This window comes from Peromyscus californicus, unplaced genomic scaffold, assembly GCF_007827085.1.
Source record: "Peromyscus californicus insignis strain IS unplaced genomic scaffold, ASM782708v3 Scaffold_11__1_contigs__length_118956290, whole genome shotgun sequence".
Classification (NCBI taxonomy): Eukaryota; Metazoa; Chordata; class Mammalia; order Rodentia; family Cricetidae; genus Peromyscus; species Peromyscus californicus.
Window position 1 is genome coordinate 98,707,274 of NW_026294402.1, and position 19,344 is coordinate 98,726,617.

General features: G+C 43.8%; 1 protein-coding gene and 1 long non-coding RNA gene across 4 annotated transcripts in view; one reads left to right on the forward strand and one right to left on the reverse strand.

The window, feature by feature from the left end:
- Positions 1 to 1,164: 1,164 nt before the first annotated feature.
- The window catches only part of Dnajc13 (DnaJ heat shock protein family (Hsp40) member C13), a 117,524-nt gene continuing 99,344 nt past the window's right edge, over positions 1,165 to 19,344 (reverse strand). For 2 of the 3 annotated variants that reach the window (XM_052718879.1, XM_052718871.1), the window contains 10 exons: positions 18,883 to 18,957; positions 18,450 to 18,562; positions 15,344 to 15,513; positions 15,178 to 15,220; positions 14,611 to 14,784; positions 13,539 to 13,718; positions 13,152 to 13,292; positions 11,093 to 11,236; positions 7,162 to 7,261; positions 1,165 to 2,020 (listed from right to left, as the gene is read on the reverse strand). In XM_052718879.1, coding sequence (XP_052574839.1) covers positions 1,914 to 2,020; positions 7,162 to 7,261; positions 11,093 to 11,236; positions 13,152 to 13,292; positions 13,539 to 13,718; positions 14,611 to 14,784; positions 15,178 to 15,220; positions 15,344 to 15,513; positions 18,450 to 18,562; positions 18,883 to 18,957 — 1,247 coding nt within the window. In that variant the 3' untranslated portion in view covers positions 1,165 to 1,913. Of the gene's footprint in view, positions 2,021 to 2,883; positions 2,993 to 7,161; positions 7,262 to 11,092; positions 11,237 to 13,151; positions 13,293 to 13,538; positions 13,719 to 14,610; positions 14,785 to 15,177; positions 15,221 to 15,343; positions 15,514 to 18,449; positions 18,563 to 18,882; positions 18,958 to 19,344 lie in introns of all 3 variants that reach the window. The other variant, XR_008214028.1, reaches the window with a different exon arrangement.
- On the forward strand, positions 11,211 to 12,480 carry LOC128097968 (uncharacterized). Its single transcript, XR_008214029.1, has 2 exons — positions 11,211 to 11,320; positions 11,501 to 12,480. It is a non-coding gene; the product is annotated as an uncharacterized LOC128097968 (long non-coding RNA).

Consider the following 19,344-nt stretch of genomic DNA (forward strand, 5'->3'; position numbering starts at 1 on the left):
TCCAGAGGTGGCTTTGCTGTACAGGATTCTTTTAGCTGTCCTAGGTTGTTTTTCCAAATGAATTTGGGTATTGTTCTTTTCAGGTCTGTGAAGAATTGTGAGTTCATATGTGCATCAGTTCTGCTGTCTAAAGACACCATTTCCTTGGAGTCATCCATCACCTCTAGCTCTTAGAATCTTTTCTTTCCTCTTTCACATAGATCCCTGAGCCTTGATTGATGGGAAGAGTTTGATAAGAACATACATTTAGGACTGAGTTCTCTGAAGTCTCTCACTCTCTGCAAATCGGCCAGTTATAGGTCTCTGTGTTAATTCCCATCCACTGTAAGAGGCAGCTTCTCTGATGAGGGCTGAGAGAGGTATTGATTTATAGTACAGCAGTATGCCATTAGGAGTCATTTTATTGCTGTTCCTTTAGGAGAATAATATTAGGTTTTCCCTAGAGACCATGACCTATCTAGTCTCAGGTTCTTGGCCACTTTAGGGGTGTCAGACATGGGTTCCACCTCATGGGGTAGACTTAACCCAAGCAAATTGGTTGGTTACTCTTGTAACATTTGTGCCATTATTGTATCAGTATAGCCTGCAGGCAGGTCTCAGTTGTAGGTTCCAGGGTTTGTAGCTGGGTAATACTGATGATTACCTTTTCCTCCAGTAGTGTGCAGATTCCCTTCTAGCACCATGAATGTTAGTCAGTGGGGGTAAAGCTTCTAGTTTGCCACCAACGCACCTTCTCCATGTTCGATGGCATAAGTAAGTGTTGTCTTCAGTGTTGGGCCCTATCAGGTTGTGGAGAACAACCAACAGCCTGTGATGTTTGGAGGTTTTTATGGGGTTCCTTTAGCCATTCCTGGTACTGGAGGTTTTATTTGGTGGCATAAAATATCTAGTTGTGGCTTTGTCTCCCTTATTATTTATTGACTCCATTTAGAGTCCTACCATATATATTTTTTTAGGAAGCAAAAAGAGCAGTGGTTCTCCACCTGTGAACTGCAACATAAAAAATAAGCATGCTGCTTTCTGGATAGGAATGAACAGAGGTGGACACAGCTGTGCATATGAACATGAGGGGGTGAGCCTGTCTCCTATTGCTCATCTTCCTCAAAAGTGAACATGTAAGAAGTTTTCAAAGGGTAAAATTATAGAACAAACGTATCTCATTAATAAAGCAGTCAATTCCCTTTATTTTTAAAATTTTATGTACACATATGAATGATTTATATAATGTACATTCAATATAGAAAGTTTTATATATTTGATAATGTATAGAACATTTCACAATTACACTAATCTCTTACATAACATCTTGACATCCATTTTCAGTTTTAATTTTTTGCACAAGCTCCTTGTCGTTCAGTTTGGTGAAGCCTGTCATACACACCGATGTGCACCGAGCTCTCAGAGAGTTAATGATTGAGGATCTGGTCACAGGTGGAAGGACAGAAATCTACTGTCTGACGATGGGAGGAAGACGGCCATGGAGATTCGGTGCAGGAAAGGGAAGTGCCCTTTTCTGGGGATAAATTTAGCCCAATGTCTGTAAACTGCAGTGTACAATGTCTGTAGACCACAGTCACAGTAATTTAAAAAAAAAAAAAAACATTATAAAAACTAGGAAGAAAGTTTGTCTTTTTGATTCACAGTCTTGTAAACAGATATAAAGGAACAAAATGTGCTTACATACATCAAGAAAGAGAAATTCTTGTGTACCCATGGAGGCTGACCCAGAGTGCTTTCTCGAAACGTGATACGTCAGAATCACTGACTCTTTTCCTAAATAAAAATATATTTATAGAAAAAGGAATAACACTGTCAGGAAACCAGGAGAAAGGCAGCAGGAGTCTGTTCAACATGTTGGCTGGAGGAATGTGGACGCAGCACTGGCCTTTCAGCATTTATTGTCTCTGAGTGTTTCAAGTTTGATAGCCAAGGTCCCCTGCCTCATGGTCTACAGGAGGCGGAAGGTTAGACATGGCTGATGAGGATGTACCTGCAGTAAGGTAGCCAGCAACTCCAGGTCCTGTAAGAGAGAAAGGAAAGCAGGCACTCTGGAGATCAGTCAGGCGGACACAGGGTCCAGTGTCCAGTACAAAGCACTGGGAAACTCTGAGAATTATATGCGTAACTGCCTCAATAGGCAGTGACAGACACAGTTCACAGCTTGCTTTTATTATATGACACAATTAGAAATAATTTCAAAATTCATGCAGTAACACTTATGTAGAAACAGGGAGTTTCCCCTTTTCACACTAGGGAAATTCAACCTTACCAAAAAAAAAAAAAAAAAAATTCAGGATACTTAAAGAGCTGTTACATGGAAAAAAGAGGGAACAAACAGATACAGGACACCATCCCCTCACCCCTTTCAGCCATCTCAAAGTGATGAACAATTGGATTCTCGACATAAGCAGCTTCTGAGAACATTCCAGTTAACCTGCTGTCACTTGGTGCAAAGAAAGGTTACTTTAATAAACAGCACCCAGTGAACATTGCTCACTATATAAGGTCTCTGCAGAGGAAGGCTCTGGACATCCATCTCACAGGCCAGAAGAATGCTCCAAAGAAGGTATTAGCATTTTAGTTGTGGTCTCATGTGTTCTGTGACGGACAGTCTGTCTGTCATGAAAAGGTGGCATGCAGAAACTTGTCAGCAGTCCTAAGAGTACATGGCTCTGGCCTCTGGAGTTGATTCTGAGCACCTCGGACATTTGCTTAATATACCTCAGAAGCATCACACAATGGAACAAGCATCTGCAAGAGAAACTGGTGTAGCGCTACACAGGGGCAGTGTTTTGCTGAGGGAACATGGCAAATGCGTACACTGGAGGGTTAGGATGGGAAAGGCAGTGCGAGCAGCATGCATTGAGCAAAAGGTTTCTCTACCTGCTTCAGAGAGCTACACAGAAGTTAGCAAGCTGCCTGGCAGAGCGGTTCTAAAGCCCACTCCTGAGGTGAAGGGGGCTGCTGCCAGTTAGAAGGGAAGGAGAGACACCTGGGGGGAGAAAAGAAATGTAAGCAGCAAGGGAGTTGTGAGGAAGAGCACACAGCAGAGCAATTTGATGCAGGCTAAGGCAACAAGGCTGATGTAGGACAGAGGCCATCACTCACTTCCATCTCACTTCTCACCCGAGCAGCTGACTGTAGGATGGGAAATGGCTGTCACACACTGCATGTGCTGGAGAGGCCAAGGGGGACTCTGCCTGACTGAGCTGGACTAAAGTTAACCAGAGTGCCTGGGCACTTGGAGCCAGGTAATTTTAACACTTGTATTAAAGTGTTAAAGGTCTTCTTTAGGTCTTAGGGGCCTACACCATCACCTCTCACCTTCTGCTAATCATCAAACTAGGCCTCCCACAAACTGTGCAGGAGAAATACAACCAAACAAATAAACAAACAAATCAGTCTATCAGTGCAGCTCAGAGCCAAAGTACCACACTGCTTTCAACTTCAGGTAGAAACACCATTACCACAGACTACCAGGTAGGCCCAGATGAGCAAAAACAAACACTACAGAGGGGTGTGGTTCCTAACAACTCAGACTGTGGGCTATGATGGCTAGAGCTGGCACTTCGTAGATAAGCCTCTGAGCATGTCTGTGGGGGATCGTCTCAATTATGTTAATTGAGGTGGAAGACCTGTCCCCTGTGGGTAGCACTATTCCCTCAGCAGGTGGTCCCGGATTACATAAAATGGAGCCTAGGAGCTGAGCACTAGCTGGCACACATTCACCTCCTTGTTGACTGTGGATGTGGTGTGACCAGCTGGCTTTAGGGTCCCACTGCTTTGACTTCTCCACTATGATGGACTGTGCCTCGAACAGCTAAAATAAACCCTTTCTCCTTTAAATTGCTTCTGTCAGAGTATTTTATCATGGTGATAGGAAAAGGGACTAAGACATGGGCTCAATTTGATTCATATTTATCCAAGTAGGAGGTTATGGTAGAAATCCATGAAGGCTACATATGAAAGCAGGTAACCCTGAAGTCACTGGGGAATCCTGGGCAAACTCATGAGGGTGATGGGTGCTGAGACACAGTGACACTTGCTGATCACCACAGTCATACAAACGAAAACTTTACAGCTGCATACACTTGTTTCATAAACTTAACTATCTTGTACAGGATATGAGACATTGAGAAACATGAGGGACATTCTGAGCTGAAAAAAATTTAGAACTTCTAGTCCAGAATCAAAGTTGTGAAATGATGGGCTTACAAAGAAGAGGCCTAATTCTACTCCCATCATTCGTCTCTGGAGGGAAAGTAAACTGAGTCCCACCCAGCAAGTCTGCGATGCTCTACCAGTTCTATGCCTCTGGGTTCTGTGAAGAATGTGTTGGGCTTCCTTGGGCTGAAAAGCTGGCTGCATCTCAGAACCAGGCACAGCACCTTGTATTCTCCAGGGTTAAGTGTGGGAAGAGCAGAGGTTCCAGGGCACGTGGGAACATTATTGAAGTGTGCCAGACTTCAGAAGAATAAGACAGAAATGAACAGGGGAGCCCACTGAAGGGACATACTTGTCATGGAAAGTTCTTTATCCCCAATAGCAGCACCTAAAAGCACTGACACTCTGCCTCTTGCCAACTGTTGGATTCTTTCACTACTGATTTTCTAGGCTAAATAATTTGAAAAATTCTACCACAAAAATGAATTTTAGAGGGCTCTGAGCTGGCTGGCACATTGCAGTTCTTGAATCTAGCAAAAGCCTAAGTAACAGGGCTCAGGAAGATATACCACGATGTATCTACATCACATGAAAACTCCAGCAGAGGCACTCTTAAAGAAACAGGTATCACACAATACAAACAGGATGCCAGGATAGGCCCTTTGGAAATGGTCCTGTCATAATTATCAGTCCTATTTAACCCTACCGAGGACTTTCACATCTGATCTTGAGCATGTGACCAACTGACATTTGCTCAGCAGTCAGGGAGAAGAAAATCTACCTTTATTTGTAGCTTGCTTTGAAGTAATAGTAACTTTCTCCTCAGAAAACTTTTATTTCCCTGTCTCTTTAAATAATATCCACATACAATTCCCAAACACACTCAAATACTTTAGTCAGGAGGAAGGTTTGGAGTGTGTGTTTTCACAACACCTTAGTTCACTTGTGGACTAGAGAAGAGCTGGGCATAGTCTGTATCATATGAAGATTGGGTTTTAATTAAATTCTGATTAAACACAACATACACCAAAAAGCGTTCGGAAGCACCCCCTCAACTGCAGGGTAACTCAGAAGCGGAACCTTTGAAGCACAGGTAGTCCTTTTAAAGGAGTAGAGTAAAATTAATGGGAAAATCCTCCTAAGTAACTAACATCTCAAGAGAGAACTTTCCAGTCTGATGAAGTGCCAGGAATGGAGCAGATCTAAGGCAAATGGGGCTCACAGCCCAGCCTGTCCAGTACAGACATGCTCGCAGGCTTCAGCACTGCACAGAAGTTCCAGCCCTTTCTGAGGGAGGGGTGTCTCACCATTGCTACTTTGCTGTGCCTGTCCAGACATTTGTCCATGTCATGCTGCTTCTTAGAGACCTCATTCATCCCAGGGATACGGGTGAAGGAAAAGGCACAGGCAAGCTGCATCTTACTTCCTGCATGCCCCTGCCCACTTCCAGTATCACACTAGGAAATCTAGATGCTGGTGAGCAACACAGTAATTAGGGACTCAGGATGGGGTGAGGCACCCAGGAATTCCAGGTCTCTAGGAGAAACTGCCATCTGTTCTAATCACAGAGCCCTGGCTAGAGCAGCGCTGTCAGGGCCACCTGGAGCTTTTACTTGAACCTGATGAAGGCTGGGTACATGGGGAATAGGGAGCATCATGTGAGGCTCCTGAAGCACAGCTCCTGACCTGCACAGCACCTTTCCTTCTACTACGACATTCTTCACTAAGAAAACTAGCCCCCAGTCCCCAGTTGTACTGTACTTATACCAGAAGTAATACCATGAAAGTGTGGCCTGTCATATTTCAGAAACACTCTGAGGAGGCTTTTGGTGAGCACAAATTCACTCCTACCTAGATATACAGTTTTACCTGGGGAGGGGGGAAGGGGTAGGGGCAGACAAACACTACATTTTAGGTATTTCTCCACAGAAAACAGAAGGAGGACACAACTCACAGGACCAATAACAGAGTCCAGATGCTTAAGGATCTAGGGTTCTACTCCAAGTAATATGAGGAGTGACTGATACTAAAGTGATCCAGGAGCCACCGATATGTAAGTCGCCACAGGAAGGGAAAACAAGTGTCATGATCAAGATGAAAACTGAAAGCAGGGAAACTGTTCTCCAAATCCTTTGGATTTGAAAATTTGAGAATCAAGTGTCCGTGATTCTTAGAGACGTCTATGAGAGCAATCAGGATTATTAAAACAATGGATCTGTCTGGGAAGCACTTGCTGTTAACGTTTTTCTCTTTATTTATCTTCATCAGCTCTGACTAGAAAATCAGGTGGGGTTGCTATCTATTTAGATGCTACCATTTCAGGCAGGCGCCAAGTGTGGCCTCCTATTCACAAGGGTAAATCCACACTGAACATCTTCAGAAGAGGTGTCATGTTTTGCCTTCAGTACAGCAACTGAATGCTGCTGCTGCTTCTCAGACCAAAGCCAATAATGATTTTAAATTACCATGCAGCTGTGTGTCAAATGAACACAAGTCCTGAGCATCATGTAGTGTTTTCTGAGCCCTCAGCAGTCTTATTTGTAACAGCACTGGCATATTTTCCCCATGGGAAAGAGACTGAGCAAAACTACACTGCTAACTTTGAAGAAAAAACTCTACACACTATTATTTCCATCTGAAGCCTCACTCTGTTTAGACAGAAAGGGCACAAGGCTACCAGGTTTCTGATACACATTCTTTTCACACATTCAAGTTAAATAAACACTTAAGCACAGACATACTGCACATCTAACATAACTGCTGCTAACATACTGGATCAAAACTAGGCAAAGTGCATGTTTTTTGTCATAAACATCCAACAACACACTCCACACGCTGTGCAAGGTTAAGACAGATGCCTAATGCTTATGACATGCTCACAGCACTCCCCAAAATGGTAACCAGATGCCTAGATGATAAGAGGAATGTTATCTTAAGTCTGCTCAGGGCAGGAAGAGGGCCTGTGGCTTCTGCCAGGCATCTTAAGGTCTGACTTACCGGTGAGGTATCCTGCTGTTTGAGAGTCAGAAATGAACAAATCATGTTTCTGGTCTTTGAAGGCACTCCAGACTGAAGAGCGGGAGAGGATCTCGTTCACCTGGGGAAGTAAAGCAACCCCTACTTAGCATGGTTATGTCAGGGACTAGTTGTGGGAAGACTGAACCAAGCAGGAAAAACAACTTTCGTGCCAGAGGCCATTGGGAAAGGACCAGGAACTAGTGTCCATCACACATGGACTCCCAGGCACTGTGCTGGGCACATCTCAAGAACCAGAGCTACGAAGGGCTGGAGGAATGATGCTGAAAACTGGAATTACAACTTTAAATCAGCCTTTCAAAAGATATACTGTGTCTTGTGAGATCATGAACAATACACACGAGAAAATAAGTGAACAGACAAAACATTGGAGTAACACATGTAAAATGGGCAAACACTCCACGAAGTACACACATACAAGAGAATTACTGTGTGTTGTGTATTAGACTGAGATGGAAGGTGAAAGTGTATAGAAACCAGCAACTGAAGAGGCCATCCGTGTTTAGATGAAGTATTTCCTGAGAACCGCTTAGGTGCAGACCTGGAGGCCACATCTCGGAGTCTCTGAGTCAAATGGAAAACTCACAGTTGGGTGTGTGACCTACAGCAGAATCAGGGCAGATCCCCTTCCAGCCTGGGCAGGAAGCAGTACTGAATGGGGAGTTGAGATGGGGATGAAAGAGTTCTGGTTTTAGAAGGCATTGTTCCCTTTCCCCTTTTATGGAGTAGAACGTGGGTATCAGGGCAACTTGGCTAATTTCATCCCTTGAAATGCCAGTGCAGGTCGAGGGGACACACGTGGCACACAGGGAGCCTCTGCTCGCCACTCAGAACACCCAGAGGTATACCAGTTAATGCTGAAGCTACATACGTGGCTTGTCTTCTGTAGCATCGCTTTAAATGATTCAAATACTGAGAGAAAGCCAGTGGCATCCAAAATGTTCCTTTTCTTGAAACACAGAAGCCTAATTTCACTAAAGGAAAGTTTAGTAAAGTATGTTTACGCACAAAAAGAACATCTGCACACAGAAATGACCCAAACCTCCACCGAATGGATGAATGGGTAAACAAACTGTACTGACTATACACACAATGGGAAATTTAAGCATACAAAGGATTGAAAACCTTTAATATACCCCACAACATGGATGAATCTCAATGCTAAAATGAAATACATAAAACAGATAGACCTGTATGTTGAAAACAGAGTAGTGGCTGCATGGTTGGTGCTGTGGGATAAAGGGTACATTACCAGTCACAGGGGTAATAAATGTGCTCAGGAGCTAGGCAGGGTGGGATTATTACAATGCTGCTAAGGTGGGAAAAGCCAATTCAGTGTTCACTATAGTTAACTCCATGTTATGTGTGATGGTTAGCATTATCAACTGAAAGACTCTAGACTAGCACTTCTCAACCTGTAAGTTGTGACTATTGGAAAACACATACTTCTGATGGTCTTGGGAACTGAGACACTGCTCAGTAGCTAAACTACCATTATGAAGCAGCAACGAAAATAAACGTATGGTTGGGGGTTCCTAAGACCATCAGAAATCTGTGTTTTCTGATGACTGTGACCCACAGGTTGAGAACCACTGATCCAGAATAACTTGGTTATGACTGTGGGGGACTGTCTAAATTGCCTTATTGAAGCAGGAAGAAGATCTGATCTGAGCATGTGCATCTCAGTCAGGCCTTTGGAAATGGCTTGGAGGAGGAATCTGGAAGAGTTTGGAAGTGTGGATTAGAAAACCTTGACTCCTGAAAAGAGAGCATAATGAGGTAGTCTGGTGGGAGACTGGAAGACAATGCTCAAAGAAATTAGGTACAGTTGGCGCTTGGCTCGAGCTTTTGGGGAGAACAAGGACTCTGTGAGGAACTGGGCCGGAGGGCATTTGTGTGATGTTTGGCCAAGAATCCGGCCTAATTCTGCCCATAAACTGAGAACTTGGGTGAAGTTTAGTTTAAAGATAACAGACTAATTTGTATGGCAGAGGAAACTCCAAAACAGGAGAACCTTCAAGCTGATGCTAAAGAGGTTAGTACCACTGAAAAGAACTTTCCCATGCTGCACTGGGACAATAGAAAAAAGTGCCCTGGGGCAAAACCCCACCTCTCAGAGGTCTATCTTGTTAAGTTCCAGAGTCATTTAAAGGAAAAGAGCCTGTACTAAAGGGGTTTCCTGTTCCTCAAAAACAACTGCCTGGAAGTATTTCTTCAGGGTCAACACACAAGCTGATGTAGCTGTGTTCCTGGGGGTGGGGCCCTCCTGAGCTGGTGGCAGAACCTGGCAGCACCATCCATGTAGTACTGGTTTTTAAGACATGAAAGAAACAAGACTCATGGTGATCACAAGAGCACCGGAAGCCAGACAAGGTCCTTAGGTGGGAGTCCCTGAAGAGTCTCTGGGAGGCTACTGCAAGAGGCTATGAGAGCAGAGGTAAGTTGCAGGGGAGATAAGTTGCAGGGGAGCCCCTAGATCCATGGGAAAGCTGCAGGTAGAGAGGGTGGGGCTACATAAGCTCTCTGAAGCCCAGAGTATCATATTACAAGCCTCAGAGGCTGCAATGGAGCTGGGCTTTAGTACTCACTATGCTACAAGTTTTATCTTGCTATGGCTTGATCACTCCTTGCTCTCTTTTGTGTCATTATATACATGTACCTTGGTTTTACTTTTATAAAAACACACAGATAAGGTTCTTTAGAATTTAAAAGTGTTAAAAAAAAAACTGTTGATGACTTTACAAAGTTGGACTGAGTGTTTCATGTAATAACACAGTCATGAGTCTCTGAGGATAAGTGGTGGAAAATTATGGCTTAAAAAATGATGTTTGCATGGCAAGTTGACAGGGGTGGAGTTTAAGTGGCTAGTGTTAATTGTCAACGTGATAGAACCTAGAATCACCTGGAGACGGGCTACTGGACATGTCTGGAAAGCTGCCTTGAATGCCTTAACTGATGTGGGAGACCTGTTCACTGTGCGCGGCACCATCCCCTAGTGGGATCCTGGATTCCAAGTGGAAAAAGGCTACTGAGCCGCAGCACATATTCATGTCTCTGTGCTTCCTGACTGTGAATGCAATGTGCCCAGCTACTTCAAATTCCAGCCACCCTGATTCTCAGCCATGCTGCACCTTGAACTGTGAGCCAGAGTTAGCCTTTTCCCTGAAAATTGCCAGAGTAGTTTGTCAGAGCAACAAGAAAAGGGACTGACACACTATGCAGACTTCACTTCAATAAAGAAAACAAAGGCTTCAGAAGCAACGAAATCCGAGCGGCTGGAGAGATGCTCAGTGGGTGAGGTGTCTTCTGCTGAACCTGACAACCTGAATTCAGTCTTCAGGACCTACACAGAGTATAGAGAACAGACTCCTGCAAACTGTCCTCTGACCTCCACATGTGAGTTCTGTCATGTATGTACTTATGCATGCATGCACACACACACACCTTGTTAAAATGAAGTAAGTTAAATGCTAAGATGAAAAGTCAATTCCTTAAGAGGCCTGAAATCAGCATATGTGCAGCTGAAACACATTAACACACAGCCACTCTGAAAGGGAAAAGAAACTAGTACTTTCCAAGCACAAATAAAGAGATTTAAAATGACGTTCAGATCTTTTCAATGGCACCTGATTCTATACTAAGTGTTTCAAATTCCTCCACACTAAGACTTTTACTGGTTTTCTTCTTGAAATACAGAACATACTTTCACTATGCAGAAAAAAGAATCCCCTTGCATGCCTGTTGGGCACAAGCCTGTGCTTTTTCTGCAGCTGTGAAGCAGTTACGCAGAAGTGCCCTGGCCACACCTGTGAGTGGATTCACCCACTGTCAAGACCCTGTCTCTGAACAGCCTTCTCAGTCAGGAACACAAAGGTGCTTCTCACAGACTCACCTGTTCTCCGTACTGCAGACTTCGAGTCATTGCCTTGAGAGCTTTAACAATCTGGGCCTTAGTGGCGGCAGGACTGTCTATGTTTTCAAGGCCTATGCCTTCAAGCAACTTTAAGAGGTATGGGACCAACTCTGCTTTCAGAGCCTGGAATGAAGCAAGCACTTATATGAGCACAATGAAGAAAATGTACACCACCTACTGAATTTCACCACAAGGATCATATCTACAGTAAGTAAGGCAACCTGTTCTTAGCATTTCAATGCAGATGCTGATTATTATTTTAGTATCAAACAGAAACTGCATTCTTATATAAAGTGATTTTTATTCAGTTCTAGCAACCCTTCTAAATGCTATGCATCAATTATGTAATTTTCCTCACAATAAATGAAGGTAAACTTATTATTTCAGATAAAAACATAGGTGCACACAGGGAAAAGAAACACGTATACACCACAGAGCTGGGTATACTGGAACCTGCAAATGGACCCAGGAGGGACAGAAGCAAGCTTTGAGCCACTGTAGCGGGCTGCCTCCGCTAATGGTGTCTTGAAGGACTTGGCTACCGTTTGTATCTTCCCCCAACACCACGCTCTGCAGTCATCATTTAGTTAGCAGCCTGAGAGCGTGAAATAACAACATGTCACTATTTCACAGAATGCGGCGAGGTGGAAGTGACGCTGAGGTGTGTACACCCTTTCCTCCTAACAACCCAGTGAGATGAAGCTGACCTTAGAGTCACTTCCTATGAGAGGTTGGCTGGCAGGTCTGGGACCCAGAGCCATCTAGAGTAGACTAGCTTACACTAGTCCGCTCCGATCCACCACCTCCTCTACGCCCACTTTGTACCTCTGCCTGTTTACGGAAGGTAGAAGGCTGGCTTGAGGAGAAGCTGAAGGGAGAGTGAAGGAGAGGCAGATGCCCAGGTACAGATGTAGAGGTCTGTCTTCAGTTTAAAGACAGCAGATGTCACTTTTCATCTGGCAGGGTTTGCCACCAAAGGCTTTGAAGACAAAAGGTAACTGAGTTTTTGATTACTTTTTGTTTTTATATTTTTTTATGGGATACGAAGTGATGTGATGATGTGTCTGTTCAATGCATGTGGTGGCTTGAAAGAAAATGTGAGTGGCATATTAGGAGGTGTGGCTTTTTTGAAGTAGGTGTGGCCTTTTGGAGGAAGTATGTCACCATTGGGGTGGGCTTTGAAGTCTCCTATGCTCAAGCTACACCCAGTGTGAGACAGTTAACTTCCTGTTGCCTGCAGATCAAGATGTAGAACTCTTAGCTCCTTCTCCAGCACCATGTCTGCCTGCATGCCACCCACTATGATGACAACAGATTAAACCTCTGATTGGTAAGATAGCCCCAATTAAAGGTTTTCCTTTATAACAGTTGCCGTGGTCATGGTGTCTCTTCATGGCAATAGAAATCCTAACTAAGACAATGTAAAATATCAAGCTAATTAGCAAAATTATGGCTTCAAGCATCTTTTGTGAAGAGGACATTTAAATTTATTCTTATATGTGGTACACTATCAGCTGCACTCACCACAATGCAACAGACGCACAAACTTTCCAGCCGTGACAGACACTGCCCCATTTCCCACCCTGGCCTCTGCTAACTAACTACCCTTCTCTGCTCACAGGAGTGTGAAGGCCACCCGGGTGAAGCTATGTGGTATTTGCATCCAGAACAAGAAAGTTCGTTTTTGCCCGAGTTTACCTTTTCCCTTCAGTGTCTGTGTACACTGGTATCTACCAAGTCTGATTTCTACTAGGTGAGTGGTCTCTGTGAATAGAATACAAATCTCAACCTGATTCTAAAGAAATAAGGAATGAATGAACAGGACCCAAAGAGTTCGATGAAATCATTTTTACAAAGAAGCTAAGGATGAACGCAAAAAAAAAAAAAAAAAAAAAAGGGCAAGAAAAGTTGGTGAGACACTAACTTTTCTGTGTGTCCAACTGTCAAACAGTATTTACAAAGTCCTATGGGCTCAGTCACAGAGTATCTGTCTGGTATGTCTGCTTTCCTGAAACAGTGCTCACAGACAGTCACTTACCTGTGCCACTAATTCATTCTGCTCCTTCTGGAACATTCGATTAATTGCTTCACAGGCCAGACCAACAGTATCTGCTCGCTTTTTCATTCCATTCATCAGTGGACCAATGGTCTCCAAAGATGCCATGGCTCGAACACACAGCTAAGAGTCCAAAAGACAAGGATACTTGTAGAGTTGAATGTTATACACGGCAAGGTAAGTTCCACAGCAACAAGATGCAATTTCAAACACACTTTTCTGGTTAAGAAGGAATAAGTTCCACCTCTACTAATCACTGAAACTGATAGAAAAAGGCACACAGCAGATGGGGCCTAACACTCTCAAGTGTCGTCAAGGGGCCACAGATAAACTTTGGAGCTCTAAGCTCCTGAGTGGATTCATTAATACCTCATTGTCAGACAGGGCGTGAATAACCCGAATAGCACTCTTAGGAATGGCATTGTTTCTGTGATTCATCGCCTGGATAACTTTGGGAAGATGGCCCAATGGTGGGACTTGATCTGCCAACTGAGGTTGTGCATTGAAGAGACAAACCGTGGCCATCGTCAGTGTTTCCAGAGTCTCTCCCTGGAAAGAACAAATAAAACACCAGACCAAATAAACCATAAAGCACTGAAAAAATTCTTAAATAGCCTTAAAACAACTGTTGTTCAAAACATTTGTTGTTTGAAAATTCCAAGTGCTGATACCCGCAATCCAATTCCTACATCCTAAGAGAGCAGCAGACTTTTTCTTTGATAAAAGGCACAAACCTAAGGACCTAAAAATGTGCTATCACATCCTAAGCAGCCCTCACTGGGCCAGGTACACTGTGTTTTTATGGCAGAGGTAAAAGATAATTCCTAAATGACTATATGACAATTTAAGACAGGGTTACATACATGCCACTGTGAGACAGCAGCAAGAATCCAAAAGAATGCAGGAGCAGTTGGTGTTTCTCCCAGTTCTATGAAAAGCACTATTACAGGCCAACAACCTCTTTCCTGAAATGCTTCAATCCAGAAATGTTTCAGATCCTAGATATTTACATAGACATTACTACCTGGCTTTGGGCATCACTGTGATACTTAAGGGTTCTGATTTTAGAGCACCTAAGACTTTTGATTTTCTGAAAAGAAATGTTTAACCTATATTTAATAGATCTGGCTACCATTATGGTCTTTCCTATAGTAGATCATGGCTTGCAAAGACACATACCTCATATCATCACACACACAACATGTACATTTGAATTCAAATGTAGCTGCTATTTTGAGATTTTGTTTTCATGCAGTGCTGGAGACCAAACTCTGAGCCATGCACATGCTAGGTAAGCACTCTACCACTACAGACCCCCAGCCCTGGAGTTATCCAAGAAGCAACTGATTCTCCCTGGTCAGCAAGGATGAGGTTTTCAGGGGAATGTAACTGGTATACTCAGCAAACTCTTTGAAGTGTTTTGTTGATGACTGAGGCTTACATGCGGGTTGTTCTTCTCCAGGAGCTCAGTTAATTTTTCTAACAGTGCAATAAGAAATTCTCTGGGTTTTCTCAGCACCCAAGCTGGCTGTGCTATGAAGATTCTCAAGAAAACTCCTCCCACAGCGAGTTCACCCTCTGCTTCTCCAAATACCACAGCGAAATCTTCAGGCAACTTTAAAGAGAGGGGAAGGAATCATGGGTGAGTCATCTTATATTATCATTCCTCTGCAAAGCAGGAAATGTAAGACTGATAATGAAATCTGCACACAATACACTACTACAAAGATAGCCGTTAGTAACAACTGTTTTAGACACAATAAAATTATAATAATTGAGATTTCCTCTTAATGGAGCCTGTAGAAGATGTCATTGTCATCATTTGGTTCTAGTGTAAGTATTCTGACTTTGACATCTGTTTGAAGCCTGGTTCCCATGGGCATACCCACATGGCTTAAGAACAGAGTAATCAACAGCTACAGGCCGACACACTGACTCAACAGAAATTAAAATACAACAACAACAAAAATACAAAACAAAACCCTGTAAAATAAAAAGTGTAGTTTACCTTCCAGTTCACATCAGGGTTGTCCCGCTGGTTTTTAAAGTGCCTTGGAGGGAGGGGGGAGAGGTAAGAACACTGAACTTTAGTCAAATTAGCCTTCAGAACAAGTGTTGGAGAGGGATGGGCAGGACAGGACCACGCCTACCCCTGGGCCTCCCTCCTTACTTACTCTAGCATCATCTCTCTCACAGTTGTAGACACCTTATCTCTGGAACTGTCATTCCAGATCAGCTCTGGATTTTCATGAGTTCCCTCAAATATATGCACAGCAGCTTCGGGGTTGTCTCTCATGGCATCCATGAACACACTGGGCAGAAATTTCATTAACGTAATTCGAACCTAGGGGAGGAAGTTCAGAGTTTTAAGGGCCACTGGAAACATCTCATTATTTGACTTGTTCTTCCAAGTTTCCTAAGACAGAACAGCAGTGCAATCAGTGCTGTGGGTGAGATATAACAACAGTTCTCTAAAAGACCTGGAGAGGAAGAGACAAATCTGAGCTAATGAAAAAGGAACCTTACAAGTCTATGACCTGCCAGTTAGTTCTCTGTTCCCTACAGTGAAGAAACCCGAAAAAACTCAAGTTGGGTGTGGTACCTTGTGCCTGACATTCCAGCACTCATGAGGCTGAGGCCAGAGGACTGACATGAGTTCACGGGAGCTTAGGCTATGTAGGGAGTTCCAGGCTAGCCTGAACTACAGTGTAATACACTGTCTCAAAACGGAAAGACTGATCGACCGACTGACTGACGGACTAACAACATATCCTTCCAAGAAAACGATTCAGAAGCCCTCATATGAAGTTTCCAACACTTTGTACAGGTTCGTGCATGTGCAGTACAACCCTTTGCTGGCCTGTTCCCCTGTCTCTCTGCCTCTATACTCCCACAAACTAACTTTTTTCACATTGCATTTTTATGTCCTACAAGTAGTCTCTAGTGCATTTATTTTGCTCCACTGTGTTTTATGGCACACTGTGTGTCTAAAAAGGACTTTAATGGTAGCTTTGAAACACAGGGGGCTGGGGTCAGCTCAGGGACAGAGGAAGCTCTGGGTTCAGTCCCAAGCACAAACACCACCCCCAACACACAGACACGCACATGAAGATCCAGTGCATAATATAAATGAAAATCAGGGGAAGGAAGGCTCAAGGGCAAAGGGAAAATGAAGGCTGGGAAGACACTTTTTCCATTCATGTCAAACTGTGCTCAAATCTTGTCTTGCGGAAACTCCACTTGCTAGGTATTTTCTTGGCTCCTGACACAGAGATGCTTACTCTATGACCTATACATGAAGTCAGTACAAAGACACATACTATACACATATGTGCGCACACAAATGCCAAAAGCTCCATACAACTACTGGTTACAGAGTTAGCCTCAACTTCTAACAACCAATGAACTAAAGCCGTGACAGTTACACACCAGGGCCCTCACAGAATGACTTATGCCAGCCCATTCATGATCAGCCAACTATCTCGAGAGTGAAGGGAGCTGAGGTCCCCACAGGAGGTATTTCCTATCTAGTGAATAACACTGCTAAATGCAGTGAACAAGACACTCCCAGGCTTAGGCTTCCTTCTGCTTGTACTCTAGTGTGCAGAGACATCATGCCACAAAACTATTCCCTTCTACAGAGAACAAAGCCGGGAAGCACGTTCCAGAAAGTGGCTGAGTTCACTGCTCTTCCTGGCCATCAGCCTCCTGAGGGCAGGAACCATTCTCTTCCTGCCCATACTGGTCCCCTGTGTCCCACCCCCCAACAGCACATTCTCAAAGCTCAGAAAACACACCCCAAGAAGCACTGGAAACTAAAGTAGGACTTAAAACTTTCTAACTTCCTCTCTGTGAACCTAAAGACATTTAGGTCTAGAGATAAGTTATACTGTGTCAAAAACTAAGTCCACAGCCCAGGACTGAGAACAATAAAGCAAGAGTTCGGCTCTCAAGCCACACTGCCACGCGCCACCGCAGGCCACTCAGCCTGTTAGCTTTCCCATCACTTGTGCTTTTCAAAGTTTGAACAAAACCATCTTCTGAAAGACGTTTAGTTAGAAACCCAGTCTAGTCCTTTTCACTATTAATCAGCACATAACCTTGGCGGCGTTCTATGTGAATTTTAGGGCAGAAATGGCTGACAGGTTGAAAACTGCTTTATTACAGTCTAGGATCTGTTCTTTTAAAAAAAAAACCAATAATTTATCTCGTATTTTAAAATATTTCATGGCTTAAAGGCAAAACTGAACTGTTCTCATGAATTTGGAAGACTGGCTTCTCTGTAAGCAAACCATTACACCACTCTCTTCCTGCAGTGCTGGCAGATCACACCCAGGGCCTCCTGTCTGCAGGGCAAGCACCCCAGCACTGAACTACACACCCACTGGCAGACACTTTTTGTAGCTCTATTTATAAGACTGTAGAAACCACCTACTGATCAGGCAGGTAAGTTTCCAAGGTATCAGATTTAAGTAGATTTATGCTATTAAACTGACACAAAAGCAAACTTTAATTTTACTTAATCTTAACCTACCAAGTCTTCTCCATACTGTTTCTGTAATCTAGTCTACTAGGGGCATATTAAGTTATTGGTCCCGCTGTACACAATAGTACTCTACCTATTAAGTCTCAAGAGTGCTGATCTGTTCAGCAGTGGGATGAATGGCCCTTTTCATTTGTAAGCAGCAGTTTGAAGTTAGAGCCTTTCCAGTGCTAAGAATTTAACCTGACCCCTGGCCTGTGTGCACACATGACTAGAGATTTATTTATGCAGAGCAGACTTTCTCCTAACCCTCCAGTGCCATGCCTATGCTCCTCAGCTGTTCAGGGCAGGGCTGGACAGTGGCTTGGCCAACACTGCCACCTGCTGTACACCAACCCTCCACTGCAACAGTGCTGCTTCTAGGCTGCTTTCCTACGACAAGGGATGAGTTGAGCATTTGTGAGATCTCCTCCCCTGCTCCCCACGCTGGGTTTACAGGCACACAGGCTATGCCCTTCTTTTTATCAGGGTGTTGGGGATTCAAATGCAGGTCTTTTTGCTTGCACAGCTGGTCCTCTTACCCACTGAGCCATCTCCCCAGGACTGCCATCTCTCTTCAAGAGAGACAATCACCCTGCTCCACTCTATTGAGCCTTCTGAGTTTCAGCACAGGTTCCCTGACATAGAGCTACAGCCTCAGCTTCCACAGAAAAGCACTTCCTGCCCTTGCCATCCCAAACAGACATAAAATCAAATGTCATGAAATAATTACCAGAGTAACTGATATTTGGACTCACCTTTGGACCTATTAGTTTATCTGCTGTCATTTTAGCAAAAAGTTCTGCTGTCTGGGATCGAACCTGTGGATGTGTTGAATTGCAGAACATATCCAATAAATAAATCAAAGCTCCTATGAAAGAAGAAAAATAATCAGTGCTTATATGCAGAAAACGACTTTTCTCATCAGCAGTTTCTATTCACTTTCCACCTAATTTCAACTCACTACATCTTATACTTTCAATGAAGTCTCACTATTTTGCCCAGTTTGAGCCAAAGTCCTTGCCTCAAACAATCCTCTTGTCTCAGCCTTGTGTAGCTGGGAACAGGGCCACCACAATGCCTGGCTAAGTGTTTTGATTTTTAGAACTCTACATCACCAGACTGTAAAGCAGCTCAAGGTGAACGACAGCACACTGAGCTGGATGGCTGAGAAAGAGCTGTGTACATTACCCTTTGCCATGGCTTCTTTGATTATCTTTGTATTCGATGCCAAAGCATAGAGAGTCTCCAGAACAAGCTGACGGCCTGTAGAGCAAAAGACATGTCAAGGGACATATCAACCCCTTGGCTTCCATTTACAGGGCACCACCGTGTACCAGACCCTTAGCCAGATGTTATAGTGTATCACATTCCACCCTCACGATAACCAGCAAGACAGGTACTGCTATGGCTGTGCTGGCTCAAGCTGAGGCCTGGCACATCCAGCCTAAGGTCTCATAGAGAGTTAATGGTATAGCTGGTTTTCCTACCCATGTCTGTTTCCCTCTGAAGTCCACACTCACGACCACTATGCTATACGATCTTTCTACCTCACTGTTTCCTCCATGACCCAAATCATCACTTCCTAATATCCAGAGGACACCCTACTAGGCACCTAAGATTTCTACCTGTCGTTACTGTCTTAGGGAACCA